The sequence below is a fragment of the Meleagris gallopavo genome, chromosome 13, assembly GCF_905368555.1.
Source record: "Meleagris gallopavo chromosome 13, MGAL_WU_HG_1.1, whole genome shotgun sequence".
NCBI lineage: Eukaryota > Metazoa > Chordata > Aves > Galliformes > Phasianidae > Meleagris > Meleagris gallopavo.
In genome coordinates this window covers 14,890,230-14,907,027 of record NC_139416.1, presented here as the reverse complement: position 1 = coordinate 14,907,027, position 16,798 = coordinate 14,890,230, and the positions used below count along the sequence as shown (strand labels likewise).

Sequence of the window (16,798 nt, the reverse complement as noted above, 5' to 3'; positions counted from 1 at the left end):
GCATTAACCCCCTGAAGACAACAGTAACAATGTAATCTGATCTATAATTACAGAGAACTGAAGTTTTAGGTTCTTATTCTACATGTATAATATTAAAAAAAAAAACATACTAGAAGAAAATAAGCAGTAGAAGTTATTAGTTTTAATTCTGACCTGTATCAAGATCTCCAATCACGTAAATGCTGGCTCCAATAGGCACAGCTCCATACACAAAAGAAGAGCTAGTTGGGATACATAGGTTCTGGTCATTTAGATAAATCCACCTGTAAGAAAATAATAACAGAGAACTGTTAAATGATTTTTTCTTTTTATCTAGCACATAAAAAAAAAAAATCCAGGTTCTCTTTCCAACCACCATCCTTGAGCAAAAAGCAGAGTACACAAGTGACTTTAAAAACTGCTGGGAACGCTGTCCAGTTCAAGACAGTCCTGGCTCCTCCTAGCTGGGAAACCCACACAGTACTGCCATTTCTCAAGTTTTGATGCTTCATGTTGAAGTTACTTTATTTCAGAATTGCTTTACTCCATAACCCAATCTGAAATAAATTCTTACAGACAACCAGTAATCTTATGAAGATAGCAATCATATAAGAGCTCTTTCTACAACAGCTGCAACAATCAATTTTCCCTACAAAGACAACTTCAAGCAACTTTATCTTAAAATAAAAATCATAATTGTAATAGTCCACAGCACAGGAAATAACATGTTGCTATAGCAAGGGCTTGTTATGAAGCAATGCCTTCCCATGTATATTTCCCCAACTTCTTCAATTGCACGTTATCAGCTACAAGAATTCCCTTGCCCAGTGAGAGGAACGCAGCACTTAGCAGTGCTTCATTTTAAACAAGGCATAAAGATTGGAATTCAAAAGTTGTAAGAGATTTGGAGACAGAAACATCCTCTCCTTGGAATTTAAACAGAACTTCTCAATCACGTATCAGGCTCTTCTCCATCACTTCCCAGCTCCTTCTATAATCTTACAACTCTCCCGTGTTCACATTTAAGATATCACATCTCAACACTACATCAGCCCGACCTTCCTACCAAGTGAAATACACTTTTCCATGCTGAAGCCTTTGGTAGCCAAGTGAGTACGTACTCATTACCCACGGTGGCCTTTAAGGATGTCCCCTGTCTGGAGTTATCAGTCCCCTCTCTATGGCTTTGAATGAAATTTCTGCCACTGCACTTAAGCAGCTGCTGTCATCGTTATTATTACAGGCCCTGAAGACAATACAAATTAACGATGCTTTAGGTGACCACTCCTGGATCTTTTATTATTTAATAGTTTACAGAGAACAGGAAAGTTGGATAAGCCTTGCCAACAGCTCCATCTATTTTCAATCCCACACCTGGTTAATTTGAGGGAAAACTTCAGAAATATTCTCACAGCTGACCTTTGAAAATCCTGCATTGCCCTAACCCGTGATTCAGAAGTAAGCCTCCCTTCTGGCACCAAAGGAGATGCTGTTACACACCATTTGTCTTGGGACAGCTAATCCCTTAACTTGGCTTTCAAAAGTTTCTCTCCCCAATTTTGTGTCTGTGCTATACAACAAATGATTGGGATTTTAGGAAAAGCAAGGGAATGGGAAAAGCATGGGAATGTTGTCCTCTGCAACAGCTAACTACGATGAGAGGAAAGCAATCTTTTTCTGAACCACTGCAGCTCTGTTACACCACAAAACACCTTTCAGCAAGTTTCAGTAGCTCCCTTCCCTTGCCGTGGGAAAGGAACAGATTCAGTAGTTTCACATTTAGCACCAAGTTACCTCAAATTAGGAAGGGTGCATAAAAGGCAGAGAAATGGAGGAGAAAGACTGTAGGTTTGTTGGGGAGGAAGGGGTTGTTTTGCTTTCTAGTGTGAATACAGGACTATGTCAGGGGAAGGAAACACATAACACTAGATGGGTTATTTTAGCTACTCATCAAGTTCAGAAATCACATGAACTCTGGGGGTTGGCTCCACTAGAAACCCAAGGTTCCAGTTTAAATGAAAAAAGTGTGGGACTCAACCATTTTACTACAGCTGCACTTCAGAAAAAAAGGAAAAAATTAAACTATCTGTAGTTGCTTGTGAAAATTCACTCTCAGCCTTTCTCAACATGTCTTTTAAAAGAACAGCCACAACTTTTCAGGAATGCTTACAGCAGTTTTCACAGTCAGAACTAGGAAGGAACAAAGACAGGAAGGGCAAGGGGTCACATTTCATCAGCACTTGACGAAGCTCCAGCTCAACGTGGGCTGTGCCTACTGCTGGAACAGTATGGAAAAAACACCATAAAAAAGGAATGTGAAAACACTCTCTGGAACGTAACTCTCACATGCTTTTCCAGGATGGCTCTCCTCAAACCCAACCCGAGAGCAGCGGAGGAGACGGCGCCTAACTAGAGACAAAAACAATTACTATCAAACTGAAATATGCTTCCACTTTTAAACCTTTTAAAAAGGGAAGGAATCTTTTTTTCCTTTCTGTCTTAAAGTGATACAGGCAAATAAATTCATCTGAACTGCTCTAAGCAGTAAGCAGGACGGTAACTTTTATTTCCAAATGGGAAGCACATCGAGGCACAAAACAGAGCCCATGTATTCCATACACGTCACCGTAAGCTCACACTAGCTGTGAAAGGAAGCCTACAAATGAATGAAAACCTCTTCTGTGTTCCTCTTAACTGGCTGAGTGATAGTAATGAGAAATCTCACAGCACATCTGCATAAGCATTTCTTCATAACAAGATTCCAGGATACTGTATGGGAGACCCTTCCTAGTACTATGTTACAAAATTAGTTGATTTACCATTCATGTATCACTGAAAATATCCTATTTCCATGATGTCCCATCAGCAAAATAAATATTTTAAGTAGTTGTTAATTGACTGTTCAGAGCAGATGTTAAGTGACTTGTTTCAGAGCAAGCACCCCTCACCATTACTCCCTGACAGAGCAGCAAACTTTGATAGTTCTTCGAATGAGGAGCTAAGGAAAACAAAAATGCTTTAGAAAACCATTCTCCACTGATAGCCCACCCATGGCTATAGCCAAGGACAGGGCACACCAACAGCTCTGGCACACATTGCACATCTCCCACTTTCACATTTTTAAAAATCAATTCTTGAGTAGTATTTTAAAAGAGGATGCATGCACACAAAGCTCAACCCATCGCCTTTAAAATCTGCATCTCCAGCCTCAAGAAAGCTGCACTCCAGTTGTATTCTACTTGCCTATACTCACTCACGTAAGTCTAAAGACAAGCTGACAAAATATTTATTAACTGAAACATTTCAGTTACAGAAATTTTTCAAATACAATATAAATTACTACAATACTCTGTTTATATTTCATGCTTATGTTAGTATTCCATCTCACTTCATTCATCTCACTACTTGTTTATGTAGCATACTGTAGCAGGACTCAATGTTGTTTTTTTTTTTTTTCCCCTAGGGTGAAGAACTCTGCATATTCCCAGTCCTTAGAGGAGTCTGTATTGTACTTAAGAACTACAATTCTGAAAGACTATGCACTGTGAATTATTTTAGACTCAGTTACCATCAGAATAAAGCTAAGCCTCAGCCTTTTTACCCAATCCAAAGCAGATTTACACACTGATGTAATTGCATATGCTTATTCATATACACTAAACAAAACTTGTAACTCAGATCCTTACGGACTCTAGGATTCCTAGGATGATGCTACATCCTCTGTTCACAGGTAATAAGAGCTATGACACATAAATGAGACGTGCCATAGCTGCGAACCAGTAAAATCTGAGGGCTGAACTCAGAACCAGAAGTGCTTTACACTCAGAAAGAAAGCAAACGTGATGGAGTTCTGAAGTTAATTAAACCCAGAAAACTCTGTGGTTCATTAGGAAGAATGAGATAACATGCAACTACTGAAAAGTCCTTATGAATTTTGGCTATAGAACCCTTCTGGATACACAGCTGGAATTTACATGCTGTGCTTTTGCCTCACTGTCACTAAACAGTCTTGCAAACGTATACCTCCTTTCCACAAATCTTCCCTTTTATCCTAATGCTTTTAGATTTTTGTCAATGTCATCACAGTCAATGCAGTATTTCAGGTTTAATTAGATAGTTCCAGTATTATTTCTTCATTGTGACTAGAAAATGAATAAGCTCTTGGCAGTTCAGAAGTGCCCATTTCCCTCCTCCTGACTCCTTGATGTTGCTGGTTTAAAGGAGACTGATTACCATTATTTGTTTTAGAAACTATTACTGCAGAAATACGTGCTTTTCAATAATAAATTAATAAGCTGTAATAACTGCAAAACATTAAGACAACGAATCAGTCTCTGTATGTATCACATTAACTATGCACTAAGGAAAAGAAGGAACTGTCCCTAAGCAGGCCCAGCTCAGGCTCCTCAAGCCCTGCCTTGCCTCTGACAGATGGCACTTACCCTGCAAAGTGTAACTGTGTCTGGATCTGGACATAACTACCAGTCCCTGATGGCTGATGCTGTAACAGACCATGGTATCACAGCACCCTCTTCTGGTAAGTAACATCACTTCTTGCTCCAGACGGTGACAACGGGTTCTCCCAAAACCAGAGAGCAGAGAAGTGCTCACTGCAAGGTGCTTACTGCCAGTGCTTACTGTCCTGGTCACCTGGGAGATGCCTGGAGCTCCAACTCAAGTTCACATTAAGACAAATTTCCAAAACAAATGACACGCACTGGCAAGGCAGAAGGACAAAGAGACCACCTGAGCAGCTCCCTACAAGTGCCTCCAGCTGCAGCAGGACAGTCAGACTACTGCTACCTCACCTTGTGCCAGCACAGCCCTTGTGGCACTCACATGACAGAAGGGATGCAAGATCAAGAGCTGAAGTGACTGGAACTGTATTATACCTTTACTTGAATCCTGTAACTCCCTAGGATGCCACTAAGCAAAAGTAAAAATGCAGGCATTAGAAATGCTGCCTGGCAGGTACCTGTGCTGCAGACAGCAGGTGGCACCAACTCACCTGTGCTCAAACTCCACCAACCAGTGAAACAGGTTTACAGTCACTGGTAAGGAATTGTGAGCCACAGAGCACCTGAAGAATAGCATCAGTCTGGAAACATTTCCATCAAATCAACTAAGAGCAGGAGGCAGTTTGTTGGACAGCATTTATTTCCAGAATTTTTCTTCTGCAAACTCTCCTGCCCTCAGGCTTATTCACTTTTAACATTTCCCCATGCCCCCAAAGGAACAGAAAACACCAGGGAGAATCAGCAGCAACTCTTCTTATCTGTGTGCTTCCCATAACCACCTTGAAGTGCATTTGGACATCACTTAGAACAACAAAAAGTCAATTTCATACACAGATTCAAGTCTCTTTACATCTGCACCTTGGCATAAAATTATATAACAAATTCCCCACTGCTATATGATTTTTATATGCTTTTATACAGGACACATCCTAAGATGCGATCTTGTAACAGATTTAGTAATCTCCACCACAGTCAACTCTCTTTGAGATATCTGAATCTTGAATAAGCAGAGTCTTATTTCAATTTGGTTGATTAAAAAAAAAAAAACAACACAGAACAAAGAAATCCCATTTATAGTTAAATGCAAAAAGAAAACACTGGAGGTACAAAAGTTTCCCAGTTATACCTGGAGCATAAGGTAAACTATTCATAACATTCAATCTAACATAAGCTATGTTTTAAACAGTTACTACATGCAGTGAAGCAGATTCTAAAACAAGAGTCGAGAGATAACAAATGAAGTTGTCAGAAGCAGATTCAAAACAAACAAGAGGAGATTAGCCACACAAAGTGGTGGAGGTAACTGTGGACTGAACAGCACCCACAGCATCTTTTCTATGACAAGAATCTACACCGTTTCAAAAGCCAACTGTGACTGTTGATTTGTATGTATTCCCTAGGTTTATAGCTGTAAGTAGTTACCTTTTAAATTCATCATGATAAAATTCAGATTTACATGTCACCATCTCACTGGCTTGGCTGTCATCACGACTCCTGACCCCACCAAACACATAAAGCTCAGAGGCAACTCCACAGGCCACTGCCCCAAACCTGAGAATCCAATAAGAAAGAGGAAAAAAAAAAAAAAAAAGAACAAAAAACACACAATCAGAAGATATACTAAAACATTCCATCCTTTTGAACTTTTTCATTTTTTACATGCATTTTTAGATATAACATGTATTGATGAAAAATAGATGTATATACATTTACCATTACATAATGTATTTATCTCTAGAGAAAACTTTGAAGTTCCAACTGAACTATAACTTCTACTCTTCATTTTGCCTCAGGATAGTATTGCTTGTAATATGCTAAGCATATCTCTACAGAAACATTTTGATTGGTTGGATATTTCTCTTTGCTCAGCCACATCTTGGCATTACAATTACAGGCCACCATGATCAGGAAGACAGTAAAATCCACAGTGATTTCTAACAGCAATATATAAGGATTTACCCCAAGAATAAAGGCAACTTTCACTCATTAGAGCATCAGCATTTCAGTGTTAAAAAGGCCATACATGTTATCAAACACACACTGATACAGCACTGATGACATCATCAGTCAACTCTTCCTTTATTTAAAAACTAACAGAAATAATAATGGTGCTTTAGTGACTATTTTGGGGGGTTCTGACTGAATACACTCCAGCAATCTAACCATCCCTTTCCCCCCCAAGCTCCATCTTTACTCACCTTCTCTCTTTCAGAGGACAGATGGCTGTCCACTGTTGAGTCCTGGGATCGTAACACTCAACAGACTCAAAGAGCTTTCCATAGGAGCCTCCACCCATTGCATAGATTTTCTTCTTCATAGCTGCATAGCAGCCAATCTCAAAAAAGAAAGGTACACATAAGATTACACACAAATGATTATATCAAGAGCTCAAAATTAACTATACACACACTTATGTACACGAACATGTATTGTGCATAAACGTTTTCAGTCATGGTTCTAATACATACATAAACAAGGAATGTGCTCTCATTTCCATGCTACTTGTTAGTTTCTAGTTGAAACAAAGCCTTATGATACACAGGATGGTTGCAACTGTTTAACAGCAAGGAAGGTGATAACATACAATGTAGTTCTTACCTTTCTAACCATAGTCAAGTCTGGCTGCTTGGTCCAGGTACGGTTATAAATATCATAACTCTCCATAGAGATTAGTTCCCTTTCACCATCCTCACCTCCCAGAATATACAGAATTCCATCAATCTCCACCACACCGAAATTATGTCGTGCCTAAGGAATATCAATGAGGTTAGCACTGTAAAACATAACTGCTAACTATGAACAACCAATGCAATCTTCTCTCATGTCTCTCAGCCAGGTGATACTGGTATCAATTACTACAGTGGTTTTTCTATTTTTTTTTTTTTTTAAATACAGTGAAGTCTGAATCTCACAAATAAGATTATTATATTCTCCAATTAAAGAATATAAAGGGTATTCAAAGAAAAAAAAAGAGTAGCAAAAGTGACACTGCAGAAATCTAATAACAGAGCTTGGCCATATTTCAGTTTGCACAGCAGTGGTCTCTAAAACAAAGCTGTTGCTTTTCAAGTTTCTGCTCTCACAATGCATCACAACTACAAATGTGGATTTCCTTTGAGCTCAAGTACAGGCCCTTGACAGCAAGGAATTCCTGAAGTTCAATAATAGTTTGTGTTTGCCACTCCTGCAGCCATTAGCAGGCTACAGGTAACAACAATAATAATAAGCATATAATAATAATAATAATAATAATAATCAGAAAGCAATCCCTAGCATGATTCTGAATGTCTGAATGTATAAGATGCAAATGATCAGAGATTCAGAAAATAATTCTGCAGAAGTAACTGAATGTTTTGCCAAAGTAGGAAAAAAAAAATCAACTCCAACAGTTAAACAATGATCTTGCCTCATTCATCGGTGGCAAAGAACTCCAGGAATTGGTGTCTGGATCGTATTTCTCTCCAGAGCTCAGCGTTCCCTTGTTTTCATCCTGACCACCGAGCACAAATAAAAATCCTTCTGTAAAACAAAAAGCAATATGATCTTAAAAACAGGACTTGTTGCCTTGCTCAGCGTACACAAGACTGGTGAACTGTATCCTACACGTTGCTAAGAGTTTCAGACCAGTCACAGGTCACACTCTGGACTGGAAGAAGTAAAGTTACACCCACTGAAGCCTACCACTGCAGATACTCTTCAACACATTCTGTGATGCAGCAACTAGAATCCACTTAAAACACAAAGTTCTCCTGGAAAAACAGATGAGCAGATTCCAACAGATACTGTGAGAATGGTGACCATAAGACACTCATATGGCAGGGATTTTCACAGAATAAAGTGATGTTTTGGGCAGACAAAGGGGAAGCATGAAATAAGCCCAGTGCAAAGTAATCTTAAAGAAAAACCATATATAAACTGTATCTCATATTCTGAGGCACTGGTAAGTTTCCATAACGCTGCCTTTACAAAAACAGAATTCCCCTTTACCTGCTGACAACACTCCATGATTGATCCTTGGAATACTCATAGGAGCAAGTTCAATCCAGAGCTGTCTATTGGGATCATAAAGAGGACACATACACCGCATCACTGAGGTTGGTTTCCGGGATCTGAACACAAGGTGGGGAACAAACAAAACCAAAACACAGTTTTACAAGTTCACCATTAACTACTTGTGTCTAAAGCTATGTTGTGCACAACATACATTCATAAAGTGCAGCATTTCCCTGATAAGGTAAGATTAGTTTTCTACACACTGGAGACACAAAAAAGCAGGTCCTCCTCATTCATATTTATTTCCCTGCATTATTTTTAGGAGGAAGTTTGAACAAAAGAACTGAAAGAGATTATCAATAACCTCTCAGCAAAGTGACCTACAAACTGATGAGCAAAATGTTACTTGAATATTTGTAATAATGAGCTATCTTTTAGAGTGCTGCAAGTACTAAAACTGCACAAATCCTACTGCAGAACTGCTCAGGCACAGAAAGGGATTATTCTGTGACACACCAGTTTTCACCTGGCATCTCAGATGCACCAATAATGACTTTACTTTGGAACCACAGCTGTCAAAAATGAAACAAGTATACGCTCATTATCTTTCAGGTTACTATAGATGCTTTTTAAGATGATTAGAAAAGTGTTTCTCCAAAGTTCTGTGCTTGTTTTGAGTACAATCTATTGAGTAAGAAACAAACAAATAAAATAGCAAACACCAACAACGCAGCCAACACATACCGATACCAAACAAACAACACATCCTACTCTAAGTCAGAGGATTATCACAAAACAACTACTTATTGCTGAACCACTCAAAAAATATCTTAGGCGTGGCTGAACAACTCCAAACCAAGTTCAAATGATAGGGTAGCAAGCACTCTGAGGTGCAAATACCGATTACTGATTCCACGCTGCGTTCTCAGATGCTCCACCAGGATGCTTCTATTTGACCATTCCTATCAACCTGCAGTGCCACTCAATACTTACACTCTTTCTTCTCCACCGACAGTCACGATGCACTCTGAGTAGCCACGGGGCTTGAAGGAGGCCAGCATGGCCTCTCCCTGCTGAGGTGGTGTGAGTGGGATGTTGTTGCATTCTTTAACAATCTCCCGTACCAGTGGTTCGCTCATCATCTGCTCACGTAAATACGCCGCATCTAAGCCTGAAACCCACACTGCTGACATGACATCCTTCATGTGAACCTAGAGAGAGAGACCAACTCAACATTCCCCAGACTCCGTGGAATGACATTAAGGCATTCACACACAGATTAACAAAAGCTTTAAAGAGTATTTCTGATATTTGGAAGTAGTAACAAGATCTACTGCAATGTTATTAAGAATTCTTTGAAGTTTCACTGCAAATGTGCTACTTGCTTTCTCTCTCTGAGATCAACATTATATCATTAAGTGTCAAAGGGTTTCTTTTTTCTTCTTAATGCCTATTAAATAATAAAGACATGAAATAATATATCATCAACGCAGCTTTCTTTCACCCTTTTACTACAATCACACAGTCTGCATTTCTGGCAAAATTTAACTCTATAAAAGTCAGATTAGCCCTGAAAATAACATTCCTGGAAAACAAGACCTACAAGGAGCAGCTGAGAGAGCAGGGATTGTTTAGTATTGAGAAGAAGAGGCTGAAGGGAGAACTCGTTGCTCTCTACAACTACCTGGAAGGAGGTTGCAGCAAAAAGGAGTCAAGTGACAGGACACGAGGAAACTACCTGAGGTTGTGCAAAGGGAGGTTCAGATTGGATGTTAGGAGGAATTTCTTATGAAAGGAGTGGTTAGGCATTGGAGCGGGCTGCCCCAGGAGGTGGTGGCATTCCCAACCCTGGAGGTATTTCAGGGTCACGTGGACATCAAGCTGGGGGGCATGGTTGAAGTGGTAGACCTGACAGTGTTACATGATGGCTGAACTCAGTGATCACATGAGCTTTTTTCCCCAACCTAAATGACTCTACAATTCTATCTGAAATTCCCACCCATTAGAATAAGCATACTGATTTAAGTCACATTCAAAAAATAAACCTTTTAGTATCCTGACCTTTCTCGATTCTGAATCATGAGAAATCCACCTAATCACTGCTTCAAAGACGTATCTTTCATTTCCAACATTGAGCTTTTCCATCGACAGCACTTCTTTCAGTTTTTGAGGAGTCAGTTCCAAGAATTCCTCTGTGCTGCTGACATCTCGAAAATGAGTTTCCAGATACTCTGAGGCAAGGTAGTGAACATGATGCAAACAATAGTGCAGTGCAAAGTCCCGAATACCAATACAGTTCTCAGCAGCTATGCAACCTTCTAAAAACTCACAGCAGAGAGTTTTTAAGTCTGTAAGCAGCAGGAGATCAGCTGCCTGTACCACATCTTGGATAGTTTCTTCATTTAGCCTGATCTGCAAGAATTAATTTAGAAGTTATCGCTACTATCACCCATTTGCTTCATGACATGTCCATATTCACTACAATCATTCTCAGTGGCTGGGGAAATGGAATATTAACAGCATTGCAAAAATTATGAGAAATCAATACGACTACTACACATATATAAATTAATCAAGGAATGGGAAGGGACTGACTTGATAGAAAGTGTCACTGCAGGATTTTGCACCCTAGGGAACCATGAAATTGCTACTCTCATCTGAGAACCTGTAATGAATTTTTCTGCAATAAATTAATAGTCTTTAAAAAAGTGAATGTCCAGAAAAGAATCTCAAGACATATCTGCTTCTTTGCTTTTGCCTAAAGCTTAAGCAGTTCAGCAGTCACACTCTGGTTCTGAATGAACTGCACACATTGATTCCTGCTAAAGCTACTGGAAGAAAGACACAATGGGCACATGGCAGGAGAACCGGACATGAGAATGCCTGCAGTACTTTGATACATGGGATCAGCGATGTGGTCTCAGCCTCCATTGCTGTCAATCCAGTTTTCTTTTCTGGTAGTGGTCCGTTTTAAAGCAGGTTACTAAACAATGAACAGTTTAATACAAGTACTCAAAATGGAATTTTTCAGAGTCCTCCTCCATGGTGTGACAAGAAAGAACTCCTTGCAGAACTTGCTGCCCCTATTTCATGGGCAGAGCCTATGTGAGATGTACCACTCTGCAGTTGCTTCATCATTAATCTTTAAAGTGTGCTTCCCGATGGATTTGTCTTTCAGTATAGTACTGTTAAAACCCAGATTATTTTGTCAAACAATTCAATTTCCACCTAGTTCTTTTTAATACCATACCTGTCCACTGAAGATGTAATCTAGTATCTCTTTCATGATATCAACAGATATCCCTTCAAGTTCAATCTTGTATGTTGAGCCATCATCCTTTGGAGGATTATAATTCAACTTCGTCCTAAGAGAAGAAGGGAAGATGAATCAATAAATAAGAAGCACTCACGAGCTGGGCACAGCATTTCTTTCCAAAGAAAGATGACAGCAGGTAAGCTGTAAATTACATTTGCTAAAACAGAAATAGTAAAACCTTACAATATAATCTGAAAATTGGCAAGAAGAGACTATCTGCATGCTCTCTGGTACTGCTTATCACACGTGCAGATAGAACAAGCAGGCTAGCCTTGGAAACTACTTATGGCATTGGAGAGCCAAAGCAATTTTCTCCTGGTTCATTCATCCCAAGGATTCACAAACATCACTCAAAACTTCAAACAGAAGGGCAATTCTGCTGAAAGATGAAAAAAGAATTTGCTTTGGTAAAGGTGAAACAAACTAACAAACAGCCCGCATTGCTTTCCCAAAAAAAAACACACTGGAATGAGCACAGGTGACCAAATGTACACTGGCAGCACAACACGACCATTCTGTCTGGTTTATGATGTTATCAGCTCAACATTACGACTGGCTCTAGCTGCACCGTGTGCTCACAGTTCCAGGAAACAGGCCATGTTCTGCTCAGTCAAGCTGTAAATATTCATCTATGTCAGCAGACACATTATTGGTGAGCAGTTTCTTTAAAAATCCCAGGAAGTTTGGATGTGTTTTTGAATAGAATAGAGGAAAACTGGAAAACTCCTTACAATGTCACTGTCTTCTGTTATCCACACTCACACTAAGCAGATACGACCTAGTTAAGGGCTAGATGCTGCTTCACTCACACTCAGAATAAATCATTTTCTCAAAACATACAACTCACATCAAATAAAATCTGAGTCTATAAATAGTTATTCTGAAGTGCAAATAAAGATAGCAGTTTCAGCCCTCAACCATATCTGCTGCCTTGTTTTCACATCGCTCTTCTAAGCTGTGAGCAAAACAGTCAGAAATCACTGCTCCAATTCATGCACATCACTGCAACAGCACTGACACTGAGCTGCTTTGCTCTGTGTTTGTGTAGCACCTAGCACAAGTAACAGAACAACAACATCATTTGGATGAGCAAATTGCTTATTTCCTAACTCTTGGAATGAGATTAGGAAAATTAAACACCTTCTGTAAATGGCCCACATGACTCCCAATCATGTTGAAAGAACAGACACTGATCTGTGAACTGCCAGCTAAAAACTTCCATAGCAAATGTAGGGCTCAAGTAATTTTTGCAATTTGTATCCCAACCCACCCCATCCTGCCCATGGGAAAAAGGCATTTCCCACACCTACAAGCTCCAAATGAAGGAAAGAGCACATGCACACACACCAACATCCATTCCCATTTCCAGGGTTAGGTTTCTATACACAGATTTTCAAGTCTATCCAAATTACCTCTATTTTATGTATGTTGGTTACACTTAAGTTCGGGGTTTCTTGTTTGATAACGAAAGCTATACCTTATTTCCTGGGATGAAATGGCATTTTTGTTCATTAACACCAAACAGATCTACATTTGCTATGTCTGGCTTCTTACCAGGTACAGCAGCCAGAAGGGATCCATTCCACACCAAGCTCCTATGGGTAACAGCTACGGAACCACACCAAACCAGGGCAGCCAATGCACTGTGGGTTTTCAACTGAGTGCAAGCACATAATAAACACATTGCATAGCAGCACTAATGGGGAGATTAGGGAAAGGACTAGCACTGCTTATCACTAACTTTCATCTCAGCATCACCAGTCTCCACCCAAGCTAAATCACCTCATTGCACGGACTTTACACTGACACCTCCTAGTAACAAGGAAGCATTGCCCAGAGCTTTGGGGTCTTATCAGGCTCTGTGTTCTATTTCCTGTGTACTTCTTCAGGGCACAACAGTTGTTAACCTGAAAAGAAACAAACCAATCGCAGATGCCCAAAACAAACAGAGCAGAGAAAATAAACTTGAGAGCACATGGAGAAGCTGCACAGTTACAGACTCTTGTATGCAGACAAACACTCACAGTATGCAAATGCGTCCCACTCAGTTTCAGACGACACTTTGCTGTTTCTCAGATGTTAGGAGCAGTTATCCATCTGTCTCAGAGCCTTAATTTGCTAGCTAATGAACTGCTAGGCTCTCGGTTTTGGCACAAAGGTATCTGAGCCATGACGTAAGAACTACTCCCAAACAGCAGCTGGATGGCTTATAGCAGGGCTTAGGGCTGGAAAAGGCTAAGATAGAAAACTGAGTGTAGCAGTTCAGAGAAACCTGGAAGAGGAGAAATTAACGGGGTATGTATGAGAAGGATGTATGTAAGAGAAGGAATGGGGACATGCCTCCTCTTGCACCATCTGCACCCATTCCTCACCAGCAAAAACAGAGCTCGGGTATCCTGATCACAGCACATCCAGCTCTCAGAACTGGGAAGTTTCCAAACACGTTTGTTCCCAGCTCAGGTAGAGAGCAGACAGCAACACAAGAAACATATAACCCCAGTTTTCTCCATTAAACTTCAATCTAGAAGAAAAGTTCCAAACCATGCTTGAGAAAAGGTTTCCAGTCTGTCAATATGCCAGGAAGGATGTTTGCTTTCCCTGCCAGCATGCTCTTTTCCATAGTGATTCATTCTTCCTATGATCTGCATGGATGAGATCTGGAAACCAACAACAAACAGCGACGCACTACGGCTGCTTCTAATGTATGCATGTGAGATCTTCCTACTAAGGACAACATTTCTGATGACTTTAAAAGCACTCTAATTTGCCAAACCATTGCATAAATAACTGCCTCAGTCTTCCTCAGCTCAGATGAAAGACCAGACCATCCAGATTTGGAAGGAAATAAAACCTCACAGCACAGAGCACAGCCCAGATGCATACAGAGCTGGGGGAAAACAAAGCAAGGGAATTTCTTAATCTTATTTTCTCACCTAATTCAGTTTTGAACAGTTGGACTCCATGCATGCAAACAAGCGCTACTGTGCTGTGCTTGATGTAGTGTGGCTGTCATAGACAAATTTAGAATCTGCTCTTCCACATCACTTAAGGAGCACAATCCTAATGAGTCATCTCAGATGTCACTGCATAACGCACTGTAAGGAAAAACATCCCAACATCTCTTCTTGAGATGTGAGCAATAACACGAGCAAGATAAATGAGAGCAATGCAGCCTCCAAAGAGAATGCTCCGGACTGTAGTTACTTGAGTAGATTTAAGATATTTGTAGTGAAGAACAATCAGAAATTGGGAAACAAAGCTAGTTGCTTTGGTTTTGGTGTTTTGCAATAAGAGAAGATCAGAGGTTAAAACAAAACAAAACTTTTGCCTACTTGGACATCACAATGCAGCTCTGCAGAGCTGCTTACACAGCTGTGAGAAGCCAGAACCTAGAAGGAAAGAAGGAAATGCTCTTCTTTTTGAAAGAAGCTGCCTTTCCAGATTACTGATTTAGCTCCAGATTAACCACAAGGGCCAGCCTACACTGCACAGCCTCTGCCAATGAACACTACTCTATTTCAGCACTAAGGTAACAAGGCTATCCTTCCAAATCAAGGCACAATAAAATCCATTTTTGCTGACACATCCTTTATCTGCACTAGTGCTGTGACCTTCACAAGAAGGCATTTTCAAATGGAGCTGTATTTCTAACATAAATTTCTGGCAAAGCTGCACCCCAGGCCAGAAGGAGATGGCCAAGGGACACCAGGGAGCACCAGAAATGCTAAGTTAAGTACATCATTGCTCCTCATCAGTAGGGAAAAAACTTTCAAATTCTGGTTTCAATGCAAGCATAACATCAGCAAACATCATTTTGTCTCTTCCTTACCCTGGCTGAGTCTTCACACTACAAGCTTACTGGGTTAAATTTAACCCCTGCTTAACTTCACCATTACATTGGCCAATTCTTTCTCACGTCTTCCCTTCTATCATAGAATGGCCTGAGTTGAAAAGGACCTCAAAGACCATCTAGTTTCAAACCCCCTGCTATGTGCAGGTCACCAACCAGGAGACCAGGCTGCCCAGAGCCACATCCATCCTGGCCTTGAATGCCTCCAGGGATGGGGTATCCACAGCCTCCTTGGGCAACCTGTTCCAGTGCCTCACCACCCTCTGGGTGAAGCGTTCCATCTGCAACATTTTCCTTCCATCCAGGCTGATCTTTCTGCATGCAAAGAACTTTAATAATTACACCGTTAAATAGGTCACACACAACAACTTGATGCAGCAGTTCACTCCACCCACTGTCCTCCTCCAACACTGCACTTTACAACCAAATGAGAGGCTCTCCTGGAGGCTGCACCCTGGCCTTCAGCAGTGCACATAAAAGACTGACTGTCTTTGCCACACCCTGGAAAGGGTGCCAGCTCTCAATGCATTTTGGCTATGCCTTCACTGTGTCTTTCTTTTTAAAATCATCTGTAACTGCAACTTCTGGTCTCAAGGCAAAATATTCCACCCAATCTGCACAAGTTGCTTCCTTTGGTTTAAAGGGGAACAATAAGGAATAACCTGAACTTTCCAACAGAGAGAAAAATTCAGTCAGGCAAAAACTTAACTTACGGTTGGACTAGGTCTTGGAGGTCTTTTCCAACCTTGGTGATTCTATGATTCTATGATTAAGGCTTTTTTCCCCTCCCTCTATAAAAGTGAAACAAAACAAAAAGCAATTCCTTCAGGAGCAGCACAGGGTGTGTTCACAGCTGTTGGGCTTCCCTCAATGAACTGCCTGTTTACCCCAAACATCTGACTATGCTGAGCTCACCCAGAGCCAGGCTGTAATCTCAATTGGCAGTCTCCTCTCAGCCAGCACGTCCTGCACAAACACACAGGTTAGCACTAAGCAGACAGAACACACACCTTTCTAGCACAGCCTCCAAGCAGGGACTCTTGGCTTTAGGGCTCACCCCAGAGCCTCGCAGAGCCAGGCCCCACCGGGTCGTGTGGCTGAGAAGAGCAGGCCTGGCTACCACCTCCTCACAGGAAGAAGACT

General features: G+C 40.6%; 1 protein-coding gene across 3 annotated transcripts in view; it reads right to left on the bottom strand.

The window, feature by feature from the left end:
• The window catches only part of GAN (gigaxonin), a 37,042-nt gene that overhangs the window by 13,907 nt on the left and 6,337 nt on the right, over positions 1-16,798 (bottom strand). Inside the window, exons 1-10 of one of the 3 annotated variants that reach the window (XM_085234643.1) lie at positions 14,739-14,803; positions 11,740-11,854; positions 10,551-10,901; positions 9,483-9,700; positions 8,484-8,605; positions 7,903-8,015; positions 7,095-7,244; positions 6,695-6,831; positions 5,919-6,047; positions 154-263 (exon numbers count right to left, since the gene is read on the bottom strand). In XM_085234643.1, coding sequence (XP_085090769.1) covers positions 154-263; positions 5,919-6,047; positions 6,695-6,831; positions 7,095-7,244; positions 7,903-8,015; positions 8,484-8,605; positions 9,483-9,700; positions 10,551-10,901; positions 11,740-11,775 — 1,366 coding nt within the window. In that variant the 5' untranslated portion in view covers positions 11,776-11,854; positions 14,739-14,803. Of the gene's footprint in view, positions 1-153; positions 264-5,918; positions 6,048-6,694; positions 6,832-7,094; positions 7,245-7,902; positions 8,016-8,483; positions 8,606-9,482; positions 9,701-10,550; positions 10,902-11,739; positions 11,855-13,829; positions 14,079-14,738; positions 14,804-16,798 lie in introns of those variants that run through there. The other 2 variants (XM_085234644.1, XM_085234642.1) reach the window with 2 other exon arrangements.